At 44.2% G+C, this 24,131-nt stretch overlaps 1 protein-coding gene across 2 annotated transcripts in view; it reads right to left on the bottom strand.

Annotated features, from left to right (window-relative positions):
- Positions 1-24,131, bottom strand: part of LOC129851165 (forkhead box protein J3-like) — a 127,481-nt gene that overhangs the window by 51,004 nt on the left and 52,346 nt on the right. For both annotated transcript variants that reach the window (XM_055917511.1, XM_055917510.1), the window contains one exon: positions 18,479-18,947. In XM_055917511.1, coding sequence (XP_055773486.1) covers positions 18,479-18,802 — 324 coding nt within the window. In that variant the 5' untranslated portion in view covers positions 18,803-18,947. The remainder of the gene's footprint in view (positions 1-18,478; positions 18,948-24,131) is intronic.

The following is a 24,131-nucleotide window of genomic DNA, read 5'->3' as shown; positions in this document are numbered from 1 at the left end:
GGAGTGGGCCAAAATCCCTGCTGCAGTGTGTGCAAACCTGGTCAAGAACTACAGGAAACGTATGATCTCTAATTGCAAACAAAGGTTTCTGTACCAAATATTAAGTTCTGCTTTTCTGATGTATCAAATACTTATGTCATGCAATAAAATGCAAATTAATTACTAAAAAAAAAATCATACAATGTGATTTTCTGGATTTTTGTTTAAGATTTTGTCTCTCACAGTTGAAGTGTACCTATGATAAAAATTACAGACCTCTACATGCTTTGTAAGTAGGAAAACCTGCAAAATCGGCAGTGTATCCAATACTTGTTCTCCCCACTGTATATCATTCTATTGGTTGCAATAATTTTGTATAATAATTCAAATTGAAAAACTCTAAGCCGATTTAAATGGTTACCGGTCCTGGAGATTTGGGGGTATAAAAACAATCCCTGTTCTGTAGAAATGCCACAATAACTGTATAACCGAGCCTTGATCACCAAAACGAAATGCATTTACCTTATATAGGGTAGAGGGTATAATAGTGAGGGGCAGATCATGTGCTACGTGTTGGTGGTTACATTTAGCCTTTACATTACTTAGTAAAGGCACAATTAAAGGAGAGGAAATAATGTGGTTGCTTTGGGCCATGAAGTCTGGCTGAAAAACCAAAGACCTTTGATTTGCTTCCATGCCAACATTAAAATGACAGAGTTTATACTCCGCAATAAGAGCAGTAATCAAAGCATACAACTCATTTTTATTTATTTTTTTATTTAACCTTTATTTAACCAGGTAGGCAAATTGAGAACACGTTCTCATTTACAATTGCGACCTGGCCAAGATAAAGCAAAGCAGTTCGACACATACAACAACACATAGTTACACATGGAGTAAAAACAAACATATAGTCAATAATACAGTGAAAAAAAATAAGTCTATATACAATGTGAGCAAGTGAGGTGAGATAAGGGAGGTGAAGGCAAACAGATATATGTATAAATAAATAAAAATATAAAAAGGCCATGGAGGCGAAGTGAGTACAACACAGCAAGTAAAATAAAAGCTAAAAAAAAACACTGGAATGGTTGGTTTGCATTGGAAGAAAGTGCAAAGTAGAGACAGAAATAATGGGGTGCAAAGGAGCAAAATAAATTGGGTTGTTAACACAGTGTCAAAAGAAGGGCCAGAAGTATACAGAATAGTGTCGTCTGCGTAGAGGTGGATCAGAGAATCACCAGCAGCAAGAGCGACATCATTGATGTAAACAGAGAAGAGAGTCGGTCCAAGAATTGAACCCTGTGGCACCCCCATAGAGACTGCCAGAGGCCCGGACAACAGACCCTCCGATTTGACACACTGAACTCTATCAGAGAAGTAAACTGTAGGCAACAAGCATTCCTTAATCTACCATTCTTGACAGAGTCAAATTTATTAGTCAACTTTTGAAAACAAAATGGTGACTTAAGCTACGCCTGAGAATAGCACGATTATTTCTCTGGAATGGAAAAGAAAAAACATCCTATCACATGTAATGTACCAAGAGTGTCAAATTGGTTAGGCATTTTCTATTCAGTATTAGAGACATGAAGGCCATGATTGAGCACCACTAAAGGCAGGACGGAGGAAGCTGTTGCAATTGGGTCGACCTCATCCGAAACATGGTGGGGTTGTCTGGTGGCATCATGTATTCACTATGCCTGGTGAATGCAAACAGACTGCCTCTGGGAATTTAGCTGCTCAATGAAATGCAAGAAATTAATATTTTCTGTGGAAATATGGGTCCTTCGTTTCATGTTCAGTTGTGTTCTTCTCCCTTCGCTATCAATACAGAACAAACAGGGAGTAGAAAAGGATACATGAACTTGATCAAATAGACCAGGGGTCTTCAGGGCCACATTCACCATCATCCCAAGCCTCTGGATAGGCTGAACAAAATACAAATGATCCCCCAATAGGACAGAGAGAAACTATCCTCCAATTATACAAAGTATGATCAGTAACTAGTCCAAGAAAAACTTAAGTTGGTATGGGGCAGCCAATCACGTCATGCCTTTGCATCACAATCCAATAGAACATTACTCAATCCTGTAACCGAGAAGCTCCCGCGCTCAGGTCTGTTCAACGCTGGTCCGACCAATCTGATTCCACGCTTCAAGACTGCTTCGATCACGTGGATTGGGATATGTTCCGCATTGCGTCAAACAACACCATTGACGAATACGCTGATTCGGTGAGCGAGTTCATTAGAAAGTGCATTGACGATGTCGTACCCACAGCAACGATTAAAACATTCCCAAACCAGAAACCGTGGATTGATGGCAGCATTCGCGTGAAACTGAAAGTGCGAACCACTGTTTTTAACCAGGGCAAGGTGACCGGAAACATGACCGAATACAAACAGTGAAGCTATTCCCTCCGCAAGGCAATCAAACAAGCTAAGTGCCAGTATAGAGACAAAGTAGAGTCGCAATTCAACAGCTCAGACACAAGAGGTATGTGGCAGGGTCTACAGTCAATCACGGATTACAAAAAGAAAACCAGTGTCACGTTCCTGACCTATTTCTGTTAATTTGTTATATGTGTTAGTTGGTCAGGACGTGAGTTTGGGTGGGCATTCTATGTTTTCTCTTTCTGTGTTGGTTTATTGGGTTGCCTGGTATGGCTCTTAATTAGAGGCAGGTGTTTGGCGTTCCTCTAATTAAGTCATATTTAGGTAGGCGTTGTCACAGTGTTCGTTGTGGGTGATTGTCTCCCGTGTCTGTGTCTTTACACCACGCGGGACTGTTTACGGTTTGTTCGGTTTGTGTAGCCTATGTTCCTATTCGTGCGTTTTTTTCTTGTTTTATCTAAGTACGTCGTCTAGGTCTGTACACCGTTTGTTGTTTTTGTTAGTTTAATCAAGTTCGTAATTCGTTAATAAAATATGTCTGTTCTCTACGCTGCGCCTTGGTTCCCTCAATACTCCTCCTCTTCCGAAGATGAAGAGGAGGAGGACTGCCGTTACAACCAGCCCCGTCGCGGACCAGGATGTCTTGCTCCCAGACAGACTAAATAACTTTTTTGCTCGCTTTGAGGACAATACAGTGCCACTGAATCGGCCCGCTACCAAAACCTGCGGGCTCTCCTTCACTGCAGCCGAGTTGAGTAAAACATTTAAACGTGTTAACCCTCGCAAGGATGCAGGCCCAGACGGATTCCCAGCCGCGTCCTCAGAGCATGCGCAGGCCAGCTGGCTGGTGTGTTTAAGGACATATTCAATCAATGCTGTTCCCACATGCTTCAAGAGGGCCACCATTGTTCCTGTTCCCAAGAAAGCGAAGGTAACTGAGCTAAACTACTACCGCCCCGTAGCACTCAATTCCGTCATCATGAAGTGCTTTGAGAGACTAGTCAAGGACCATATCACCTCCACCTTACCTGCCACTCTAGACCCACTCCAATTTGCTTACCGACCCAATAAGTCCACAGACGACGCAATCGCAACCACACTGCCCTAACCCATTTGGACAAGAGGAATACCTATGTGAGAATGCTGTTCATCGACTACAGCTCAGCATTTAACACCATAGTACCCTCCAAACTCGTCATCAAGCTCGAGACCCTAGGTCTCAACCCCTCCCTGTGCAACTGAGTACTGGACTTCCTGACGGGCCGCCCCCAGGTGGTGAGGGTAGGTAAAAACATCTCCACCCCGCTGATCCTCAACACTGGGGCCCCACAAGGGTGCGTTCTGAGCCCTCTCCTGTACTCCCTGTTCACCCACGACTGCGTGGCCATGCATGCCTCCAACTCAATCATCAAGTTTGCGGACGACACTACAGTGGTAGGCTTGATTACCAACAACGACGAGACGGCCTACAGGGAGGAGGTGAGGACCCTCGGAGTGTGGTGTCAGGAAAATAACCTCACACTCAACGTCAACAAAACAAAGGAGATGATTGTGGACTTCAGGAAACAGCAGAGGGAGCACCCCCCTATCCACATCGATGGGACAGTAGTGGAGAGTGTAGTAAGTTTTAAGTTCCTCGGTGTACACATCACGGACAAACTGAATTGGTCCACCCACACAGACAGTGTTGTGAAGAAGGCGCAGCAGCGCCTCTTCAACCTCAGGAGGCTGAAGAAATTTGGCTTGTCACCAAAAGCACTCACAAACTTCTACAGATGCACACTCGAGAGCATAATGTCGGGCTGTATCACCGCCTGGTACGGCAACTGCTCTGACCACAACCGTAAGGCTCTCCAGAGGGTAGTGAGGTCTGTACAACGCATCACTGGGGGTAAACTACCTGCCCTCCAGGACACCTACACCACCCGATGTCACAGGAAGGCCATAAAGATCATCAAGGACAACAACCACCCGAACCACTGCCTGTTCACCCCGCTATCATCCAGAAGGCGAGGTCAGTACAGGTGCATCAAAGCAGGGACCGAGAGAATGAAAAACAGCTTCTATCTCAAGGCCATCAGACTGTTAAACAGCCACCACAAACATTTAGTGGCCGCTGCCAACATACTGACTCAACTCCAGCCACTTTAATAATGGAATTGATGTAAATTTATGGGAAAAATGTATCACTAACCACTTTAAACAATGCCACTTAATATAATGTTTACATACCCTACATTACTCATCTTATATGTATATGTATATACTGTACTCTACTCTGGATAAGAGCGTCTGCTAAATGACTTAAATGTAAATGTAAATGTATATCATCTACTGCATCTTGCCATCTTTATGTAATACATGTATCACTAGCCACTTTAAACTATGCCACTTTATGTTTATATACCCTACATTACTCATCTCATATGTATATACTGTACTTTATACCATCTACTGCATCTTGCCTATTACGCTCTGTACCATTTCGCTACACTCGCATTAACATCTGCTAACCATGTGTATGTGACAAATACAATTTGATCTCCCGCAATAACCGATGCACTATTCATTTTAAAGGAATGTACAGAGAAACAGAGACTATCGACTTTGATGTGCCGCCTTAGCTTCCAACTTCAGACCAATCAGAACCTTCCTAGAATCTTATTTGACTTGCTACTGAGGTAAAATAAGTCACAGCCTTCCTAAACAGTCAAGGAGCCAAGTTAATGTAGAGCTGCCATACTCGCTGACCCATAAATAATACATTGCAGTGGTCAAGAGGGGCCAGACACCTCGAGCACACATTCATCCCACTATGGGCTAATTCAAAATCAGGACCCCCACAAATGAGCTGGGCTAGTCAATCTGGACCCTCTCTAAATATATCCACCACAATTGTTGTAACACCTATTACTAGCCTGTTCAAACTCTTTCGTATCGTCTGAGATCCCCAAAGATTAGAAGGCTGCCGCGGTCATCCCGCTCTTCAAAGGGGGAGACACTAGACCCAAACTGTTACAGAGCTATATCTATCCTACCCTGCCTTTCTAAAGTATTCAAAAGCCAAGTTAAAAAACAGATCACTGACCATTTCGAATCCCACCGTACCTTCTCCGCTATGCAATCTGGTTTCCGAGCGGGTCATGGGTGCACCTCAGCAACGCTCAATGTCCTAAACGATATCATAACCGCCATCAATAAAAGACAATACTGTGCAGCCGTATTCATCGACCTGGCCAAGGCTTTCGACTCTGTCAATCACCACATTCTTATTGGCAGACTCAACAGCCTTGGTTTCTCAAATGACTGCCTCGCCTGGTTCACCAACTACTTCTCAGATAGAGTTCAGTGTGTCAAATCGGAGGGCCTGTTGTCCGGACCTCTGGCAGTCTCTATGGGGGTGCCACAGGGTTCAATTCTGGGGCCGACTTCTCTGAATACATCAATGATGTCGCTCTTGCTGCTGGTGATTCTCTGATCCACCTCTACGCAGACGACACCATTCTGTATACTTCTGGCCCTTCTTTGGACACTGTTAACAAACCCCCAGATGAGTTTAAATGCCATACAACTCCCCTTCCGTGGCCTTCAACTGCCCTTAAACGCAAGTAAAACTAAATGCATGCTCTTCAACCGATCTCTGCCCGCACCCGCCCCGCCCGTCAGACTAGCATCACTACTCTGGACGGTTCTGACTTAGAATATTTGGACAAATACAAATACCTAGGTGTCTGGTTAGACTGTAAACTATCCTTCCAGACTCACATTAAGCATCTCCAATCCTAAATTAAATCGAGAATCGGCTTCCTATTTCGCAACAAAGCATCCTTCACTCACGCCGCCAAACTATCTGACTATCCTACCGATCCTCAACTTCAGCGATGTCATTTACGAAATAGCCTACAACACTCTACTCAGCAAATTGGATGTAGTCTATCACAGTGCCATCTGTTTTGTCACCAAAGCCCCATATACTACCCACCACTGCGACCTGTATGCTCTCGTTGGATGGCGCTCAATTCATATTCGTCGCCAAACCCACTGGCTCCAGGTCATCTATAAACGTCTTTGCTAGGTAAAGCCACGCCTTATCTCAGCTTACTGGTCACCATAGCAGCACCCGCCCGTAGCACGCGCTCCAGCGGGTATATTTCACTGGTCACCCCCAAAGCCAATTCTTCCTTTGGCCACCTTTCCTTCCAGTTCTCTGCTGCCAATGACAGGAACAATTTGAAATAAATAAATAAATAACTGAAGCTGGAGACTCATATCTCCCTCACAAACTTTAAGCATCAGCTGTCAGAGCAGCTTACCGATCAGTGCACCTGTACACAGCCAATCTGTAAATAGCCCACCAAACTAACTCATTCCCATTTTGTTATTTTTTTTTGTTGCTCCTTTGCACCCCAGTATCTTTACTTGCACATTCATCTTCTGCACATCTATCACTCCAGTGTTTAATTGGAAAAATGTAATTATTTCACGACTATGGCCTATTTATTGCCTTACCTCCCTAATCTTACTGCATTTTCACACACTGTCTATAGCTTTTTCTATTGTGTTATTGACTGTACGTTTGTTTATCCCATGTGTAACTCTGTGTTGCTGTTTTTGACGCACTGCTTTGCATTATCTTGGCAAGGTCGCAGTTGTAAATGAGAACTTGTTCTCAACTGGCCTATCTGGTTAAATAAAGGTGAAATTAAAAACAATTCTGGGGAAATTAACTGGTGGGGAAGAGGGTGCAGGGGGGGGGGGGAGGGGTGGCTCTGGCCTCACGGCTTGAAGAGCTACAGGCTGTAGGGTCAGGGAAGAGGGCTGCAGGACTCAATGCCAGGGCTAACAAATTGGTCTGGGACCCACCCACTCTGATCTCCATATACATACTGTTGTATTAGGACAGAACTCACAACATCTACCTACTGTAGCCTTATTAGAGCCTGAGCAAAACCACAAGGTAATGATAAACACGATAAACACATTTGTTTCAGCTCTTCCTGGTCATTGATAAGATTCCAGGGTAGAACCCAACAAGTAAGCATAGTCAAACTGAGCTACTGTGAATGTCAGCTGCAGTAGAAAGCCATTCTGCTTACACAGTCCCTGCCTTGTAGCAAATTTACTTTCCTCCAATTCTTTTTTTTGCGTTTGTTAACGGGACTTTCATTGGATAAATTAACTGCAGAAAACATACATTGAGAATGGTGACATTGACAAACGAGCAATTACAACCAGCGATATTTATGTGTCATATCCCTGGCTGCCATGACCTGCGATTAGCCCCTCCGATGCTGGATGGGAGAGTTGTGGCTGTCAATAGGAGCGAAGGGGAAGGCTGAGCAGCCCATTCTGACATGTCATCCATCACTGGTTCCGCTCCGCTCCGCTGCCACAGCTGTGTCACTGTCCCCCTCACCATAGAGCGCCGACCCCAATGAGGACCCCGCAAGCATGGAGATCAACTTTCACTCTCATAGGCCGTCCTGACGTGAGCAAGGCCAGAGAGAGACGCATACAAAAAACGATTTGTGGCAATGATGATATTCTGATCACTACGTCAATATCCAGCAATGTAATACTCTGCACTTAGAGAGATATCTTGGTGGTCCCCACATGAATTTAAATGAAGAAAGTGGAGATTGCAACCGGCAGCGTGAGGCTATTAGCTCTGTGAGAATGACAGAAGGGGTGATTGGGGTTAAGTAATTACCACGGTGGAGAAAGGACGGATTAAACAAAGATGAAATGAAACGACGTTGGCCAGCAATGTTCGCACTATAATTAGGCTACTAACCATGCTGATTACATCAGCATACCAAACATTTGGGCTGGCTACCTCTGTTTTTAATTCCTATCAGATGACAGTGATCAGCAGTGTGGATGTATAGGCTACATAACATAGCTTAGATCCCTGTACTGTAGGTGTAACTGCATTATGATCAGTTGAGAGCTTACCTCAGCCAGCCTCCAGACCTCTGGCCAGATCACTAGCTAGTCTCCTGTTCCTCTGGACCTTCCCACAGACATTCTCACAGCTTCTGCTAATTAGTAATGGCTGGAGCTCTCTTCTTTCAAAAAGGAAACGCTGAGCACAGGAGAAAAGCTGACAAATTAGTAGCAAGCTTCACAGGAGGCAAACTGATCTACAGGGAGAGCAGACTACCTCAATTACGGATAATATTAATTCAAATCAAACAAAGACCAGGAGACAGACGGGATGAAATCCTTCAGACACATTTTTTGTTGTTTTATCATTCATGGTTTCTAGAGCATTTATGAAAATCTTTATATAGCAGAAGCCAGCGGCAGGAGCACTAGCCGGTCTAGCCCAGCTTAGGCGGATTTAACAGGGCAGATTCAGAGTTAAAGGCGGATTACAAGGACTGGGCTCTATTTATAGCATGTAGAATTCATTATGGCTCAGCTCCTCCCTCTCCCCCCTCGCTCTCCCACTCTCCTGGCAAAATCACAGAACCTATGAGAGGCCATGCTTAGGTCAGACTGCCTTAACACAGAAAAGCCATGAGTAGGCTTTCAATAAAAACGAGACTGGCCAAGCCGATGCTTTCATGATTGGGCGTTACAGTATTCTTACACTGGAGCCATGATTATGCTTTCACTGTCTAGCAGGGGCCTATGTTTTGTGCGATCATCATTAACCTTTAATCAAAGCTTTTTAATCAAGCTGTCCCTTAAGTCAGATGGTCCAGAGCTATCCTCAGACATTACATGTTTGGATAAGGCTTTAAATACAGGATAACGTTTTGCTATGTCACAATTGCACAAAACACAGGGACTGTTATAAGACTTTTGCTGCCCTTACAAATGACAGGTCATTGAACAATGACAGGTCATAGATCAGGAACACCATGATAAAAAGGCCAACTGGACACACCTGAGAAAAAAATTAATTTACAATGCAATAAAAACCATCAAGACTTTCAATTCAAATCTGACTGGGTACAAAATGATGACTCTAGGATTCTCACACTATCCGTTGTCCCTACAGAAGAACCTGACGACTGGCTAATGATTTTCCCAGTTATGGGTTGTTTTAAAGTGCTTAAAATTCTTTGCAGTTCATAACTTTATGTAGTGAGGGTGATTTGCAGTTCATAACTTTATGTAGTGAGGGTGATTTCCCCCCATGCGGGCTCCATTTCCAGATCTGAGACGAGGCATGGGTACGGCCCATTGGAGGTAATGATCTCAGTCCCCACATAAGCGATCTGGAACATATCTGGAAAAGCCATAGAAATACAGAAGAACCACCCCTTTTCCTCAGTTATTAAATACTCACATGTAAATCTCAGCCACTCTAAATTCATCCCTATAATGTACTTCAATGTACTGCTCGGGAAGTATCACTGCGGTGTATAGCGCATCAGTCCAAACCCTATCCCCAGCTACTGAGCGGCTCTACAGCCAATCCTGCTTCCCCACTGCTTTAGTGTTGCTGTAGCGCTCAGTGGCTGAGTAACGTTCCAGCATAACAGAGAGATGCAGTGCTTTTGGAAAGGCCTGGAGCAGTGACTCAGTAAGTGTGCGCCCCGTCCAGAGCACAACAGTGCATCACTGTCCAGCAAAATGTGTTGCGCGGCAGGGAAAGACAAAACAGACGAAAAAGCTCATGTTTAGGCTACGATTGGTTGTATGGGACCTATAGATAAGACTGAACTGTGAAGTCATGGTCATGAGCAGGGAAGAGATACTGTTACATACAAGAACATACAAGAACAGAACCTAAATCAGCACATACAGGCCAAAAAAGACAACTCCAGAGCCCGAGCCCTTTCATGTTCCTCCTCACTGTAGTTGACTCTTCACTCAGCGGGGTGTGGGGACAGCGGCTCCTGCCAAATGGATCCGGGGCATGCCAGCCAGCATGTCCTCCCCGCCCACTCTGAGGTGCAGAGCGTGATCAGTGGGGAGGCGGTGGGTGGCAGGCAGTAGCAGGGGAGGGTTTAAGGTGAGGCTGGTGGGTGGGTGGGTTGCCAAGCAGGAGCTTCCTAACACGGGAAACCGGCTCACAGCAGGATCAAACCGGCTGCCGAATGAATCACTACCGCCACCAGGCCACCACACATTCACTGCATCTACAATTTACAGCAATCTGGGGAAAGAGAGTCGCTAAATATATTCCCACATGCACCTCAAAAAACAAGGCTCTCACTTGCACTGCACTCCCTTTGATACAGCATAAGACGGAGCTCTAAAATGTCTGATTTTTTGGATGAGGAAAAATAAGCTTTAGTGTTAGGCTACTGCCTAAATGTGTATCTGAGCTGCTGAATTATTCAATATCAGCAAAGCTTTTAAAATGTAAATGCTTGCTTAACAGCGTAATAATGATACAGGCTGGATGAGCAGATGGAGGCATCACAGTCTAGCATTGAAGCAATTTTACACTTTCCCATTCCACGCCCTGAAACCCAAGCTTGTGGGAGATTGCAGGGGCAGAGGAAAGTGAAAATACTCTTACCTGGCTGATCACATTTAAATAAGCAACAAAAGGAGCTGCCTGGGATTCCTGTGCTGCAGTCAGTCACTACAGTAGTGAGCAACAACATTCTCTCCAAAGTAAATAATGTCTCGGAGGAACGGCAGCTCTCCAAATCACCTCTTAAAAAATAGAAACCGCTCCAGGCTGCCATTATTAATCCCACGCCATCCAATAGGAAGGCCAACCTTTGATCTGTTTAGGGCGCTGTGTATTTGCATTTTATAATGAGATCAGAGGTTAGCTCTGTCCAGGACCACTGTAGAAGGCAACACCACACCCCAGCTCTAGTCTTCAGACTGGTCGACAAAGCCTCAGACACTGGAGGAGACATGTCTCTATTAACATGTTACCGTAGCTGTGGCTGCAGTAGGGGAGATAGTGTTTGTTGGGTAATCAGCAGCCACATGCATTATTTTTTCAGCTTCCCTGCACACAGGTGTGGAAAAAACAGGGGGGGGGGGGAAGCATGCCAGTAGCAACAATCTCCTCCTCGACAGTTAAAGTTCAAAAGCAAATATTTCAGGAATTTTAAAACTGGTTGAGAATTGCTCCATATTTTCTTTGGCATCCCTCACCTGCGAGAGACGCAGTAGGGAATCTTCTCTGGACGACATTCGGTGTGGGGAGCAATATTTGAGATGGGGGTGGGTGGCAACACAGTCAGAAGCTGTTGGATGAGGTGTGTGTGTGTGTATATTGTGGAAAGTCTCCTTCTATACTGTTGCCAAGGGGACTCCTTTGGAAAGAACTGAGAGCACTAACACATAAGCCTGTGTCGGTCATGAAATTTTGGATGACGCTAATTGGCCAGCCAAATGACTGCAGTCCCCATAATTCTTATATATACAAAAATATATTGTTAATTTTTTTGCACATTTTGACTGCATGTACTGCAATATACATAAAATGAATGGAACGGGCATCCTCATTCAAGTGAATGATGGCATAATGGGTGGAGTGGCGGCCATTGTGAGGAGCAAAGCAGAAGTAAATGCAGGAAGTAAAAGCAGGTAGTGTACCCATCAATGTGGTGTGATTTGTTGATTAAACGCGACTGACATTTAAAAAAAATACATTCCATTGGATGCGCCACATCAGTTAACATAATTTCAATGAACATTTTACATTACAATGGAAATTGCATCACAATACCAGACAGCCATTGCGAGTGTACCCATGAGTTTACCAGTCAAATTTCCAGGGTTAGAGGTTCCAAACCGTTCTCCCGGTGTGCGGCGGGAGAGGGGGTTGAAAAAGCTGTTGGGGCCGCAGGCAAATTGGTGTTGTGACATCGTTGTGGCAACAGCAAAACATAATCTAGCGAAGTCTAGTGACAAATCAAGGGGGCAATAGGGATGGGGAAAAAATCTAAAATAATTGATAGTCGGATATAATTTACTATGTATTGTGTTGTTTGGACAATATCACAATACTGGCCTCACAACCACAGACCATGAGTAACCAGGCCAGCCCAAGACCTCCACAGAGGGGTATTTCTGTCTGTAATAATGCCATTTTGTGTCAAACTCATTTTGACTGGCTGGGCCAGGTTCCCAAGTGGGTTTACATGAATTGACTGATTTCCTTAAACTGTAACTCAGTAAAGTCTTTGAAATTGTTACATGTTGAGCTTATATTTTTGTTCTGTATAAATATTTATACACCACCAGTCAAAAGTTTTAGAACACCTATTCATTCAAGGGTTTCTTTATTTTTACTATTTTCTACATTGTAAAACTATGAAATAGCACATATGAAAGGAATCATGTAGTAACCAAAAATGTGTTAAAGAAAAAAAGATACATTTTATATTCTTCAAAGTAGCCACCCTTTGCCTTCACAGCTTCGCACACTCTTGCCATTCTCTCAACCAGCTTCATCAGGTGGAATGTATTTCCTTCGTAATGCATTTGAGTCAATTAGTTGTGTTGTGACAAGGTAGGGGTGGATACAGAAGATGGTATTTTACCAAATAGGGCTAAGTTCATATTACGGCAAGAACAGCTCAAATAAGCAAAGAGAAACAACAGTCCATCATTACTTTAAGACATGAAGGTCAGTTAATACGGAAAATTTCAAGAACTTTGAAAGTTTCTTCAAATGCAGTCGCAAAAACCATCAAGTGCTATGATGAAACTGGCTCTCATGAGGACCGCCACAGGAATGGAAGACCCAGATTCACCTCTGCTGCAGAGGATACGTTCATTAGAGTTACCAGCCTCAGAAATCGCAGCCCAAATAAATGCTTCAGAGTTCAAGTAACAGACACATCAACTGTTCAGATGGACTGCGTGAATCAGGCCTTCATCGTCGAATTTGCTGCAAAGAAACCACTACTAAAGGACACCAATAATAAGAAGAGACTTGCTTGGGCCAAGAAACATGAGCAATGGACATTAGACCGGTGGAAATCTGTCCAAATTGGAGATTTTTGGTTCCAACCGCCGTGTCTTTGTGAGAGGCGGTGTGGGTGAACAGATTTCCGCATGTGTATTACCCACCATAAAGCATGAAAGAGGTGGTGTGATGGTGTGGGGTTGCTTTGCTGGTGACACTGAATTATTTAGAATTCAAAGCACACTTAACCAGCATGGCTATCACAGCATTCTGCAGCGATACGCCATCCATCTGATTTGCGCTTAGTGGGACTATCATTTGTTTTTCAACAGGACAATGACCCAACACACCTTCAGGCGCTGTAAGGGCTATTTGACCAAGAAGGAGAGTGATGGAGTGCTGCATCAGATGACCTGGCATCCACAATCACCCGACCTCAACCCAATTGAGATGGTTTGGGATGAGTCGAACCACAGAGTGAAGGAAAAGCAGCCAACAAGTACTCGGCATATGTGGGAACTCCTTCAAGATTGTTGGAAAAGCATTCCAGGTGAAGCTGGTTGAGAGAATGCCAAGCTTGTGCAAAGCTGTCATCAATGCAAAGGGTGACAATTTGAAGAATCTCAAATACACTTTTTTGGTTACTACATGATTCCATGTGTGTTATTTCATAGTTTTGATGTCTTCACTATTATTCTACAACGAAGAAAATAGTACAAATAAAATAAAACTCTTGAATGAGTAGGTTTTCTAAAACTTTTGACCGGTAGTGTATATAATTTTGTTGGAAGGTTATGACTGGTTTTTTTATGAATGTCTTCATCTCTAGCCGTTGGTTACACAGTTCTAGGTAACTGTGTCAGCCCTACTAACACAATCCTGTTTCCCGGAGTTGGAGTGGAGCAAAGAGGAGTTTGCGGTGTCATCTGTGGGCGTGGCTCCGCCGGACACACGTTTTCAGAGGAACTGATCAGATTAGACGGCCGGTTCTTAGCGGGATTATAAACCTGTTTTGTAAACATGGATTTCAAATCTCTGCGCATAATAAGCGCCTTTGCATTGACTGGGTGGGATCCCGGTAATCCTCTAGTATCTAGACATTTAATACCTTTACACTGAGGTTTATGCGTGTTGCACCACTAAGGATCCCACACTAATGCATTTCAGCGGTAGCCTATAAGGCCAACGGTTCCCAAACTACGGGGCGCGACCTCATGTGGCATCGTCTGATATGAAATGGGTTAACGGGAGAATTTCCAAAATCCGGGATTTTTTTAATAATATCGTTTTTGCATCTCAAAATCATTGTAATGTGGTTAACCTTAAAAATAGAAATGATAACGATTCATATATAAAAGACCAAATTCAACCAGAGAGCGCCCTTAGATCTCAGGGCACACTTGAGCGTTGCACTTGAATCATTCCCACGGTGAATGGTTAGGCCTGCTTCGATATGAAACCACACTATTGCAGAGACTTTTATATTACTGGACGCAATTGATACGGTGAAAACAATGTGTGGGGAGGCAGAGGCACAGAAACTCACATCAATACCTTTGTCAGAAAACACTGTTAAACGAAGAATGTGTGCTATTAATAGCAATCAAGAGGAAACTGACTGAACAACTCAAATTCCAAAACAGACGTTAACTGTGAGGGTCGAGATGGCCATGCATTGATTTTTGTTCGCTATACTTGCGGGGGATGCTACATATTGTTCTGTCTCACAATTCCCAAGCAAGAAACAGCACAGGGGATGTATATTATGCTGCGTGACTATATTGACAAAAACAGATTCCATGGGATAGAATGGTGGGTTCTTTGAACAGATGGGGCTCCATCTATGGCGGGACAGAGGGCAGGCCTCTGCCTGCTAGTTCTGAATGTGTCTGCCTCTGCCATATGGACACATTGTATGATACACCGAGAGCAACTGGCTGCAAAAGAGCTGAGCACAGAACGCAGAGGTATACTGCAGCAGGTAACTTCAATTGTAAACTACATCAAATTACATCCACTGCCCTGCCTGTTGCAAAACTATGTGGAGATATGGGATTAGAAAAGGACAATGCTCTATTTCACACCGAGGTTTGGTGGTTATCAAGGGGGAGTGCTGGAAAGATTATTCGCATTGAGAGGGGAACTGTTGTCATTAACAATGGATGTAAAAAAACAGACTTGGTTAACCTTGTGTAATGAAAAGAAAATGTGTCTACTTGCCTATGTAACAGAAAGATTTGGGAAATTGAATGCAAGAATGCAATAGAAATACAAAAAAACATTCTACAGATGAGTGACCAAAATCAGTGTATTCAGAGGAAAGAATTATTATTAGAGAGAGTTTTTCAAAAGCGAATCATTCCCGTTCCCTTGGCGGTGCATGTTTCTAACAGAAAACAACATCAGTAAGTGTCCCGGCTGCTATGAGACCAGGCTGGTGTCCCACACGAGTAATGACTGCTCACCCCCAATGCTTGTAAGAGGACTTTAGGACCTACTTCCCAATCCGTTTGACTGTGATCCTGGCTCAATTGACATGCTGTTAAGTGAAATCGAACAGCTGATCGAGCTGTCATGTGACCAAATGCTGCAGACAACGCATTCACGGGTCACTACGGAGGAGTTTTGGTTCCTGCAGTCTCCCTCTGAGCATTAATGCCGCGTTCAAGACAACTGGGAACACGGGGGGGGGAAAGAGCCCAGACTGGGAAAAATAGTTTAACGGTCATCCAACTCGGAATTCCAACTCGGGAACCTTTCAAGAGGTCCGACTTTCCGACCTGAAGATTACTGACATAATTTGAGTTCCCAGTTGTATTGAAAGGACCATACAACTCATGGTACCCTTAGCCAGCTTATATGTGTGTGAAGCTGGATTCAGTGCTCTCCTCTGTATTAAAGCCAAATATCCATCCAGGTTGGAAAAGCTGACGCGACATGCATCAAGCACACCCATCTCATTAGTGGTGGTGAAATAACCTCCATTATGTCAGATTCATTTGCAATTGACTACCATCACCCCACATTAAAAGTATGTGATAGTGAGTTGAGAAGACAATCAGAAAGTGTTAAAATGATTTTCAATTGACTGCTACAGCCCCAAATAAAAAAGAAAATGTTAATTACATAATTTTTTTTCACATAGTTGGGCTGGCGAGAATGTTCAGATATTAAAATTGTGTTGTGTTTCAAAAAGAGTGTGTGAACCCCTGCAATAGGCTGTGTGCTTGGAGAAAGCAAGTCACGGCAGGGAAGAAGTTAGACACCCAGACAGGACAAGATCGCTTTAAATTCATTAGTGGACGCTCAGGAAGAAGCCAGACAGTGTCAAACTCATAAGCTTAGAAACTGACCCACAGCCTACCGTCTTGATAGCATTAAAAAGTCTCAGAGGAGAGAGCTTCTGATAGGAGGAGACACCTCCTAACCTGGGAGACCGGATCGCTCTTATTCGCCATTTAATCTGGAGAAAGTCATTAGGGCCAGCTCCACATATCCAATATTGTAATGACATGGACTCGAATGGATGGGATTGAGCAGCAAGATTGAATTGAAGTGAACGGAGGATAGGACTCCACACAGAGAGGGGTCCATTTTAGAATACAAGAAGCTCTATAAAATGTACATACATGATTCTATCATGTAACATGCTCAGTGATGTTGGTACAAATAGATACTATGGGATGAGGGGGAAACTACAGAAAGGATGATGCATCCTTAGGCAAGTATTCTTGTAAGAGGCCTACTGGGTCAACAATATATATAATACAGGAATAGCCCGTGTGTTTCTAGCTGTTCTCCAACAACACCTTTAACTTATAGCGCCTGCCCTACAGCACAGGCCCATATCGAAAGAGACCACATCATGAAACTCTTCTGCATCACTTCAGAGTTAAAAACATTGTCAAAAAGGTGCTTCAGAGAGCGTGTAAGAAAGCCTCTGTCTGAATGCCTGCTCGTGGTCGCTGTGTGCATATTCACTCCTTCAAACACAGCATTCAGATTTTTTTGACCTTGATGAATTATCTGTTCTTATTGACAGCACTTATTGATATTTCTTAAAAGTGTAGGCTAATGGAGTTATATTGAGATGATTAAATGAGTTGCCGGCGCCTGGATTAGCCCGGTCTCATCTCGGCGGCACAGCCTGCATTATCATACAGAGCAGACGTGTGCGTGCACTGGGTCCTAAATTCCTGCAGCGTGCCGACATCACTGGGGGAATAGCGGAGCGATGACTGCATCCGACCTACATTCACCTCACCCAGATATGCTCACAACAACCCTCACACACGCCCACTAAAGGAACTAGAACACATGCTATAGGTGCATTCATATCCTAGTAGATACAACGTAGAGGATAGGATGACTACTGCTGCAGATTGCATCCCCAGGACTAGCACCCTGCTAACTGAACTACATGCTTTTGCTCTTAGAAAATGGAAATAAATGAACAGGGAGTAAAACATGTGTAGTGCCATTACATATTTAACAGCACAACCTGAAGATTGTCAACCTGAATACAAGTCAACATCACCATAAAGTACAGATGTTAAAAGATGTTCAAAAGGTCAATATCCACGAGAGTTTATTATCCTTAGCAAGATATTGCATATCTACACAGTTGATATGAAGCCAACTCAACCCAATTCTATAATATTGTTGGATACTTTCTTCACCTTCCATAGATTCACTCGCACACGCACTTGCTCTCACACACAGGAAATGGGCTACATACATTGTGCCTGGCTGCAATAAAGCAGTGCATCACATTCTAGTCCATATAAATGTCACTGACTGGAAAAAAGCATATAAATTTATATCTGGGCTCTGTAAAAGGCAATCAGCATAGCTTTATCTCTGTATATCACGTGCCTCTTGAGATGACACAGCACTGGCTCTCTCTCCTACATAATTGCTTTCTATCAAGGCATCTGCAATGAATAATACCACCCATGAATGGGCTATTTAGTCTGTGTTCGCTCAGATAGGGCCATCTCTCGCTCTGAATATTAATCCAGAATTGTACACTTCACACAGTTCAGGGCTGCTCCTATTATTTCACTCAAAGATGTAAGGCACTTAGTGGATATAGAGTGGGTAGTCTCGCTTTGAGCTTTAGTGAAATAACAGTGTGGGTGATTATTATGAATGACAGTTAGCTTTATGTCTAACTCAATGTCTACAAACCATCTCATACACTCATGACATCAGCTCAGAATGACATCCATTCTACTCCAGCTCCTTTCTGTCCATCATCTTACCTTCCAGCCGCTGCCTGCCTCCCTGTAGTAGGGGAAGTTATCACAGATCCACTGGTAGATCTCGCTCAGGGTCATCTTCTTCTTAGGCGAGCTGTTGATGGCGAAGGTGATGAGGCTGGCGTAGCTGTAAGGCGGCTTGCCATCTTTGTGCTGCTGGACCTCCTCCTGGTCCAGAGTGGTGTTGGGGTCCAGCATTGCACTCTTCTTGCCCATGCCCGGCCCCCCGTGGTGCCCCTGGGCATCAGCCTTCTGGATGGCTGCCCGCATGGTCAGTTGAGGCAGCCAATCCATGGAGGTCAGACTACTCTCCAGCTCCGACGTCATAGTGACGACAGGCTGGGCTGCGGCGAGTCTGTGGTGGTAGAAGGGGGTTGATGGGTGAAATGCAGGCCAGGTGAGGTGAGTGGAGGCTGAGTACAGGGCTCCCCCAGCTCAGGGCTTCAGCGGTCTAGCTGTCTCTGAGTGAAACCTAGAAGATGAGGAAGAAGCAGAGTTTTTAGTCCAGCTACACACATTTGGAAATTACACTAACAATGAGGTTGGTTGAGCATAACTAATTACACAAACATGTCTGGCAGCTAGCTAAGCATTCAGTATCAAATTAGTTCCATATTTCCTGTAGTGAAACTGTACACTGCAGACTGGTTTTTGGTACTTTCAAAATACCAGGGCTCCCTTAACATGTGGATGCTTCCCATTTTTCATGTGAATATACAAGGGTTGGGAAATGCCAGGGACCTGGCAATAAAATAATAACGACACTAAGTATTGATACAATATTTACATTGCCCTTACAGGAGCAATTAGGGTTAAGTGCCTTGCTCAACAGTACAGACCTATTTTTTCACTTAGTTGGCACGGGGATTCGAACCAGCAACCTTCTGGTTATTGTCCCAACGCTCTTAACCGCTAGGCTACCTGCGGTTAAGAGAGATTCTATATATATATATATGCATTTCGATTCAATACCTCTATTTTATCATATGTCTGCAGCAGAGAGAGAGCATGACAAAATGAGTTTATCAATACGTGCTGAAAACATGTTGGCTCACTATTTGGAAAGAAGATGGAGAACAAGCTATAGGATGAAAAACACAGGAGTTCTGGAGCAAGTACAGCCCACTAGTGCTAACTAAAGTAGGAGGGAAACACACACACGTACGTGTGAATGAATATATATATATATATATATATATATATATATATATATATATATATATATATATATATATATATATATATATATATTATAGGCAACCATATTTTTATTTTTTTTACAGTCAAATATTGTTACATTCCAATATTATTTTTGGACAATATTGTAACTGTACTGATTTTTTCCTCCATCACTAGCATATAGGCAGTGTGGTTGTGTAAACAGATACTGGACACAGTCAAGTTTGATTGACTCAGTCTGGCCCCAAATCTGTGCCATGTCTTCAGTTACACTCCTGAGCTATAGTAGTGCAGTTTGTTTCTGTGACCACATAAAGAAACTAATCTGAGTCGTGTTCATAACACCATGCAAGGCTGTCTAACAACTACTCATAACCCCTGATCCCAGGCCAGCACACAGGAACTCTAACCCCAAATATCCCACCACCCCTGCAAGTTAGCTGATTCACACTCCTCTCCCTGCCCACTCTGCTCTGCTGCCCATGCTAGATGGGGAATTGTTTTCACAACTGCTAGTGAAATGGGGGAATGGCTCATGAGGAATTGCAACCCTTGTGAGGTTAATAAACTCCCCTCCCCTTTCTCTCCCACAGGCGGAGCCTCTGACGTAAACAAGCAGCCCTGTGCAGTTGTGCCAACCACAGTCCTCAGCTCAGCCCTCTGCACCCACAAACAGCTTCTCTCTGGGATCGCTGCCCTCTCTGGTTTAAAATAGAAGCAGAGGAGAGGCCTAAAGTTGCAGGCATAGATAGATGAACGCATGCCACCATGCAAAACAAGCCCCCTGTCTAGAGTGACACTGCACTATGACGAGAGAAAGAGAGTGGAATCTCCACTCTGTATGTATGCGTCCTCACAAGTCCGCCGTGCTGTATTAAATACCTCACAGGCCGCTGAGGGTTTGAGGGGCAGTAGGAATGCCCTTGACAGAGACACAGAGACTAGGCTATACTGTGCAGCCGCAGCTCACTGACTGAGACCTCAGTCTAGTGGTAACAGACCCCGATCTGAGAAAGGAGACGCAGTAGCAGCACATATAGCTCACTGCTGCTTTATTACATGACACTACCAAACACCACAGTGGCTCTGGAGCTAATTTAAATAAAAGGTGAGTCAGGACCTGCTAATGAGAGTGATTCATCATGATAAAATGATGGCAGAGATGCACGGTCGGCGCCCAACCCTCTCCTAGAGCAAATAAATACCGTATTCTCATTACATACCGTTGAACACAGGAATCCCAGATTGTTATTCAAATTATTGCATTTCAACACAAGCCACATCACCTGGTGTCTAAATTTCACCCTAACCCTGCATGGTCTCTGTGTGTGTCTAAACCTAACCCTGCATGATGTGTGTGTGTGTGTATGTGTGTGTAAACCTCACCCTAACCCTGCATGGTCTGTCTATGTGTGTGTGCGTGTCGCTCTCTGGAGCCGGTCCTAACCTGCGTGTCGCTCTCTGGAGCCGGTCCTAACCTGCGTGTCGCTCTCTGGAGCCGGTCCTAACCTGCGTGTCGCTCTCTGGAGCCGGTCCTAACCTGCGTGTCGCTCTCTGGAGCCGGTCCTAACCTGCGTGTCGCTCTCTGGAGCCGGTCCTAACCTGCGTGTCGCTCTCTAGAGCCGGTCCTAACCTGCGTGTCGCTCTCTAGAGCCGGTCCTAACCTGCGTGTCGCTCTCTGGAGCCGGTCCCAACCTGCGTGTCGCTCTCTAGAGCCGGTCCTAACCTGCGTGTCGCTCTCTGGAGCCGGTCCTAACCTGCGTGTCGCTCTCTGGAGCCGGTCCTAACCTGTAACACAGTGGCAGTGATCCACTGCATTCTAATTAAGATGCAGGGCTAGGATGCAGCCAGAACCACATCGGCTCGCCATGAGAGGCCAGCCAGCTGACAGACAGCAAGTTGATGAGTGCCCCCCCCCCCCCAAACGAATGCCATTTGACCCCATGCTAATGATCCAGATGCTTTATAATCTGCAGGGCCGAGCGTCTTAATTAGTGAACCTTGGCTGTGGCAGGAATGATGAAGAGCAGGCAGTAGCACAGCAGCCCTTCTGTCTTCATTAGGATAAGGTTCCGTGACAGACAGGCAGCCAGGGGTAGGGCCTCAGAGAGACAGGCCCCAGCCTACTGCTGCTGGGGAGGACCGATGCACATGTACCACAGGCCAGGCATGGTCTGGGGTAGCCAGCCAGGGGAAGGTGAGAATGGGGGAGGGGGCAGTGGAGAGGCATGAACGTGCTGGCAGCGTCATATCTATCCAGAGGTCAGAGAGTTCAGGCCTCAACACTTAGGAGGCCCAGGTAAGAGATTACCACACCACACACAGACTCACTTTGATCCGGCTGAGCAGCCCTGTTGCTTTCACACACCAGGGGTTTTCCTCATATTTAAATACATTTTGAGTGTGGTGCACACTTGAACTGAGTGGAAGAAACACCTGGACAAATTCATTTATATTCAGAGGCGCGCAAGTGTTTGATCCCACCCGGATTAATGGCATATTTGATATTAAAAAGGTGGCCATTAAATATTTTAATCCAAAAAAAATTTTGACAAGAGTTCCCTAAATTTTTATTGCACAAAGAGCACTGACTGAATCACTGTCATGTGTCTGTACCTAAGGCTGATGTCTCAATCAAACACAGTGCAGACATGTAGTGCCAAACCCTTCTCAGTCAGGCATCATCCTCAGTGAGGCAATAGGGTGAGTAATGACAGCCTGCAGTCTTCACCTTAACATCACAGTAGATTACACTGTCTCCTTTGTGGTGTTGTGAGAGCATGGAGGTGAGGAATTGTGTTGGAAACTCATCCCTCCCACTAAATTGTTGCAGACGCCTACACTTGGCAAGCGTTTCATAGTTTCAGTACCTACTTATAGCTCCATATAGGCTATTTCAAGTAAGTACCTTTAACGCTAAGAAAAATCCCTTAACGAATTTTTTTTCTTCCCCACAACATTAAAATCAGTGACATTTGGTCCGTCCGTCCGTCCGTCCGTCCGTCCGTCCGTCCGTCCGTCCGTGTGTGTGTGTGTTCAGTCTATCTGTTTGGTGTAGAATATCCTAGCTTAGGCTAATCATGGGAGCGATGACACCGGAATACAGTATCTTCAGGTCAGTCTTGCGAGCACGGGGTAGGCTAGTCTTGGTTTCTGAGCGGGTGGGGGTGTTTTTGTCTCATAATATGAAATGACAGTAGGCTACCGGTATAGCCTTTATCGATTACCCTTTTCAGATAGAATGGTATGTGGCCCCTTGAAAGCGCCTTGCCTACGGCATGTTTGTTAGTCAGTTAGGGTCGGCTATACTACGGCTTTTTAAACTGCCGACTCAAAACATTCTCTGGAAACAAACAGCATTTTACTTGTCTGTAAAGTAATGTCGCTTCTGAAGTGGGACTAACTTTCAACACTAGGCGGCCAGAACTGTCAATCCTAGCCTGCCTGCGGGCAGACCACTTTCCTAAAAAAAGTACTTTAAAGTTTGTTAAATAACGCTACTTACCAAGACATTTAGTAGAAAGAAAGCACATCTAGCTATCATACCATAAAAAAATTAACTGCATAAACACAGCAGCACATCAATCAGCAACATTTATTGTTGTCAGAGAAACAAAATAACATATGCTGGAGCAGAATTCTACTGTCTGAAAAGAGACAGACGCCCTTATTTTTAGTTGTCTGAAAAGTTAAATTATCCAAACGTTACTGTAGCTGCGTTCTGTGTCTGTAAAGGCTCATGGTAGATTGAACTTCATCACCCGGCCGGAGGTCATACATAAGTAAAAGGAACCATTACAATGAATTGACCTGAAATTGTATGATTTTTTCTTAGCCTTTTAAAATGGGAAACCGCTAAAAAGAAAATCAGTATAAACGTTAAGAGAAATTATCCATTTGTCACATCCCTACTTTGACTACCTATTGTTTTCTTCACCACGCAATAGAACCTAGTAGATATATTCTTAACCCTGAATCATTTCCGATCCCAGAGAAAGGGATATCCAGCCTCCAGTCACACTTCCAGATGTAGAACTCATGATGAGTACCAGACCAGTGTTCTACTGCACTTATCTGCAATTTCTACAATGAACACATTTTTACTCCAGTTATGCAGCCGTTACAGTTTAGACTTCAGTTCAGTGCAGCATAGGTCTGTCTGCCTACACAACAACAATAGACCCATGGCCATGATACTAGTGCTACACATTCCCTTTACACCCAGACATGATGAAAATACATACAGTTACATATCACGGTTACATTTTTGAACCATATTTTATCGATTTGTACCATAGGTATCGTGATGTTCTTTGTGTACCAGCTTGCATTAGTTGGCGGTACCTATGCAAAAACACCAGTATGTCATCCTATAGCTTGCTCTCCATCTTTTTCAATACAAAGCCACGTTTTCAGCACTTATTTCCCCTACTGATCAAACTAGTTCTCATGCTCTTATCACAATGCAGCAGACATA

This window comes from Salvelinus fontinalis, chromosome 3 (assembly GCF_029448725.1).
Source record: "Salvelinus fontinalis isolate EN_2023a chromosome 3, ASM2944872v1, whole genome shotgun sequence".
NCBI lineage: Eukaryota > Metazoa > Chordata > Actinopteri > Salmoniformes > Salmonidae > Salvelinus > Salvelinus fontinalis.
The sequence above is the reverse complement of the archived record's forward strand: the minus strand, read 5'-3'. Positions and strand labels throughout refer to the sequence as shown.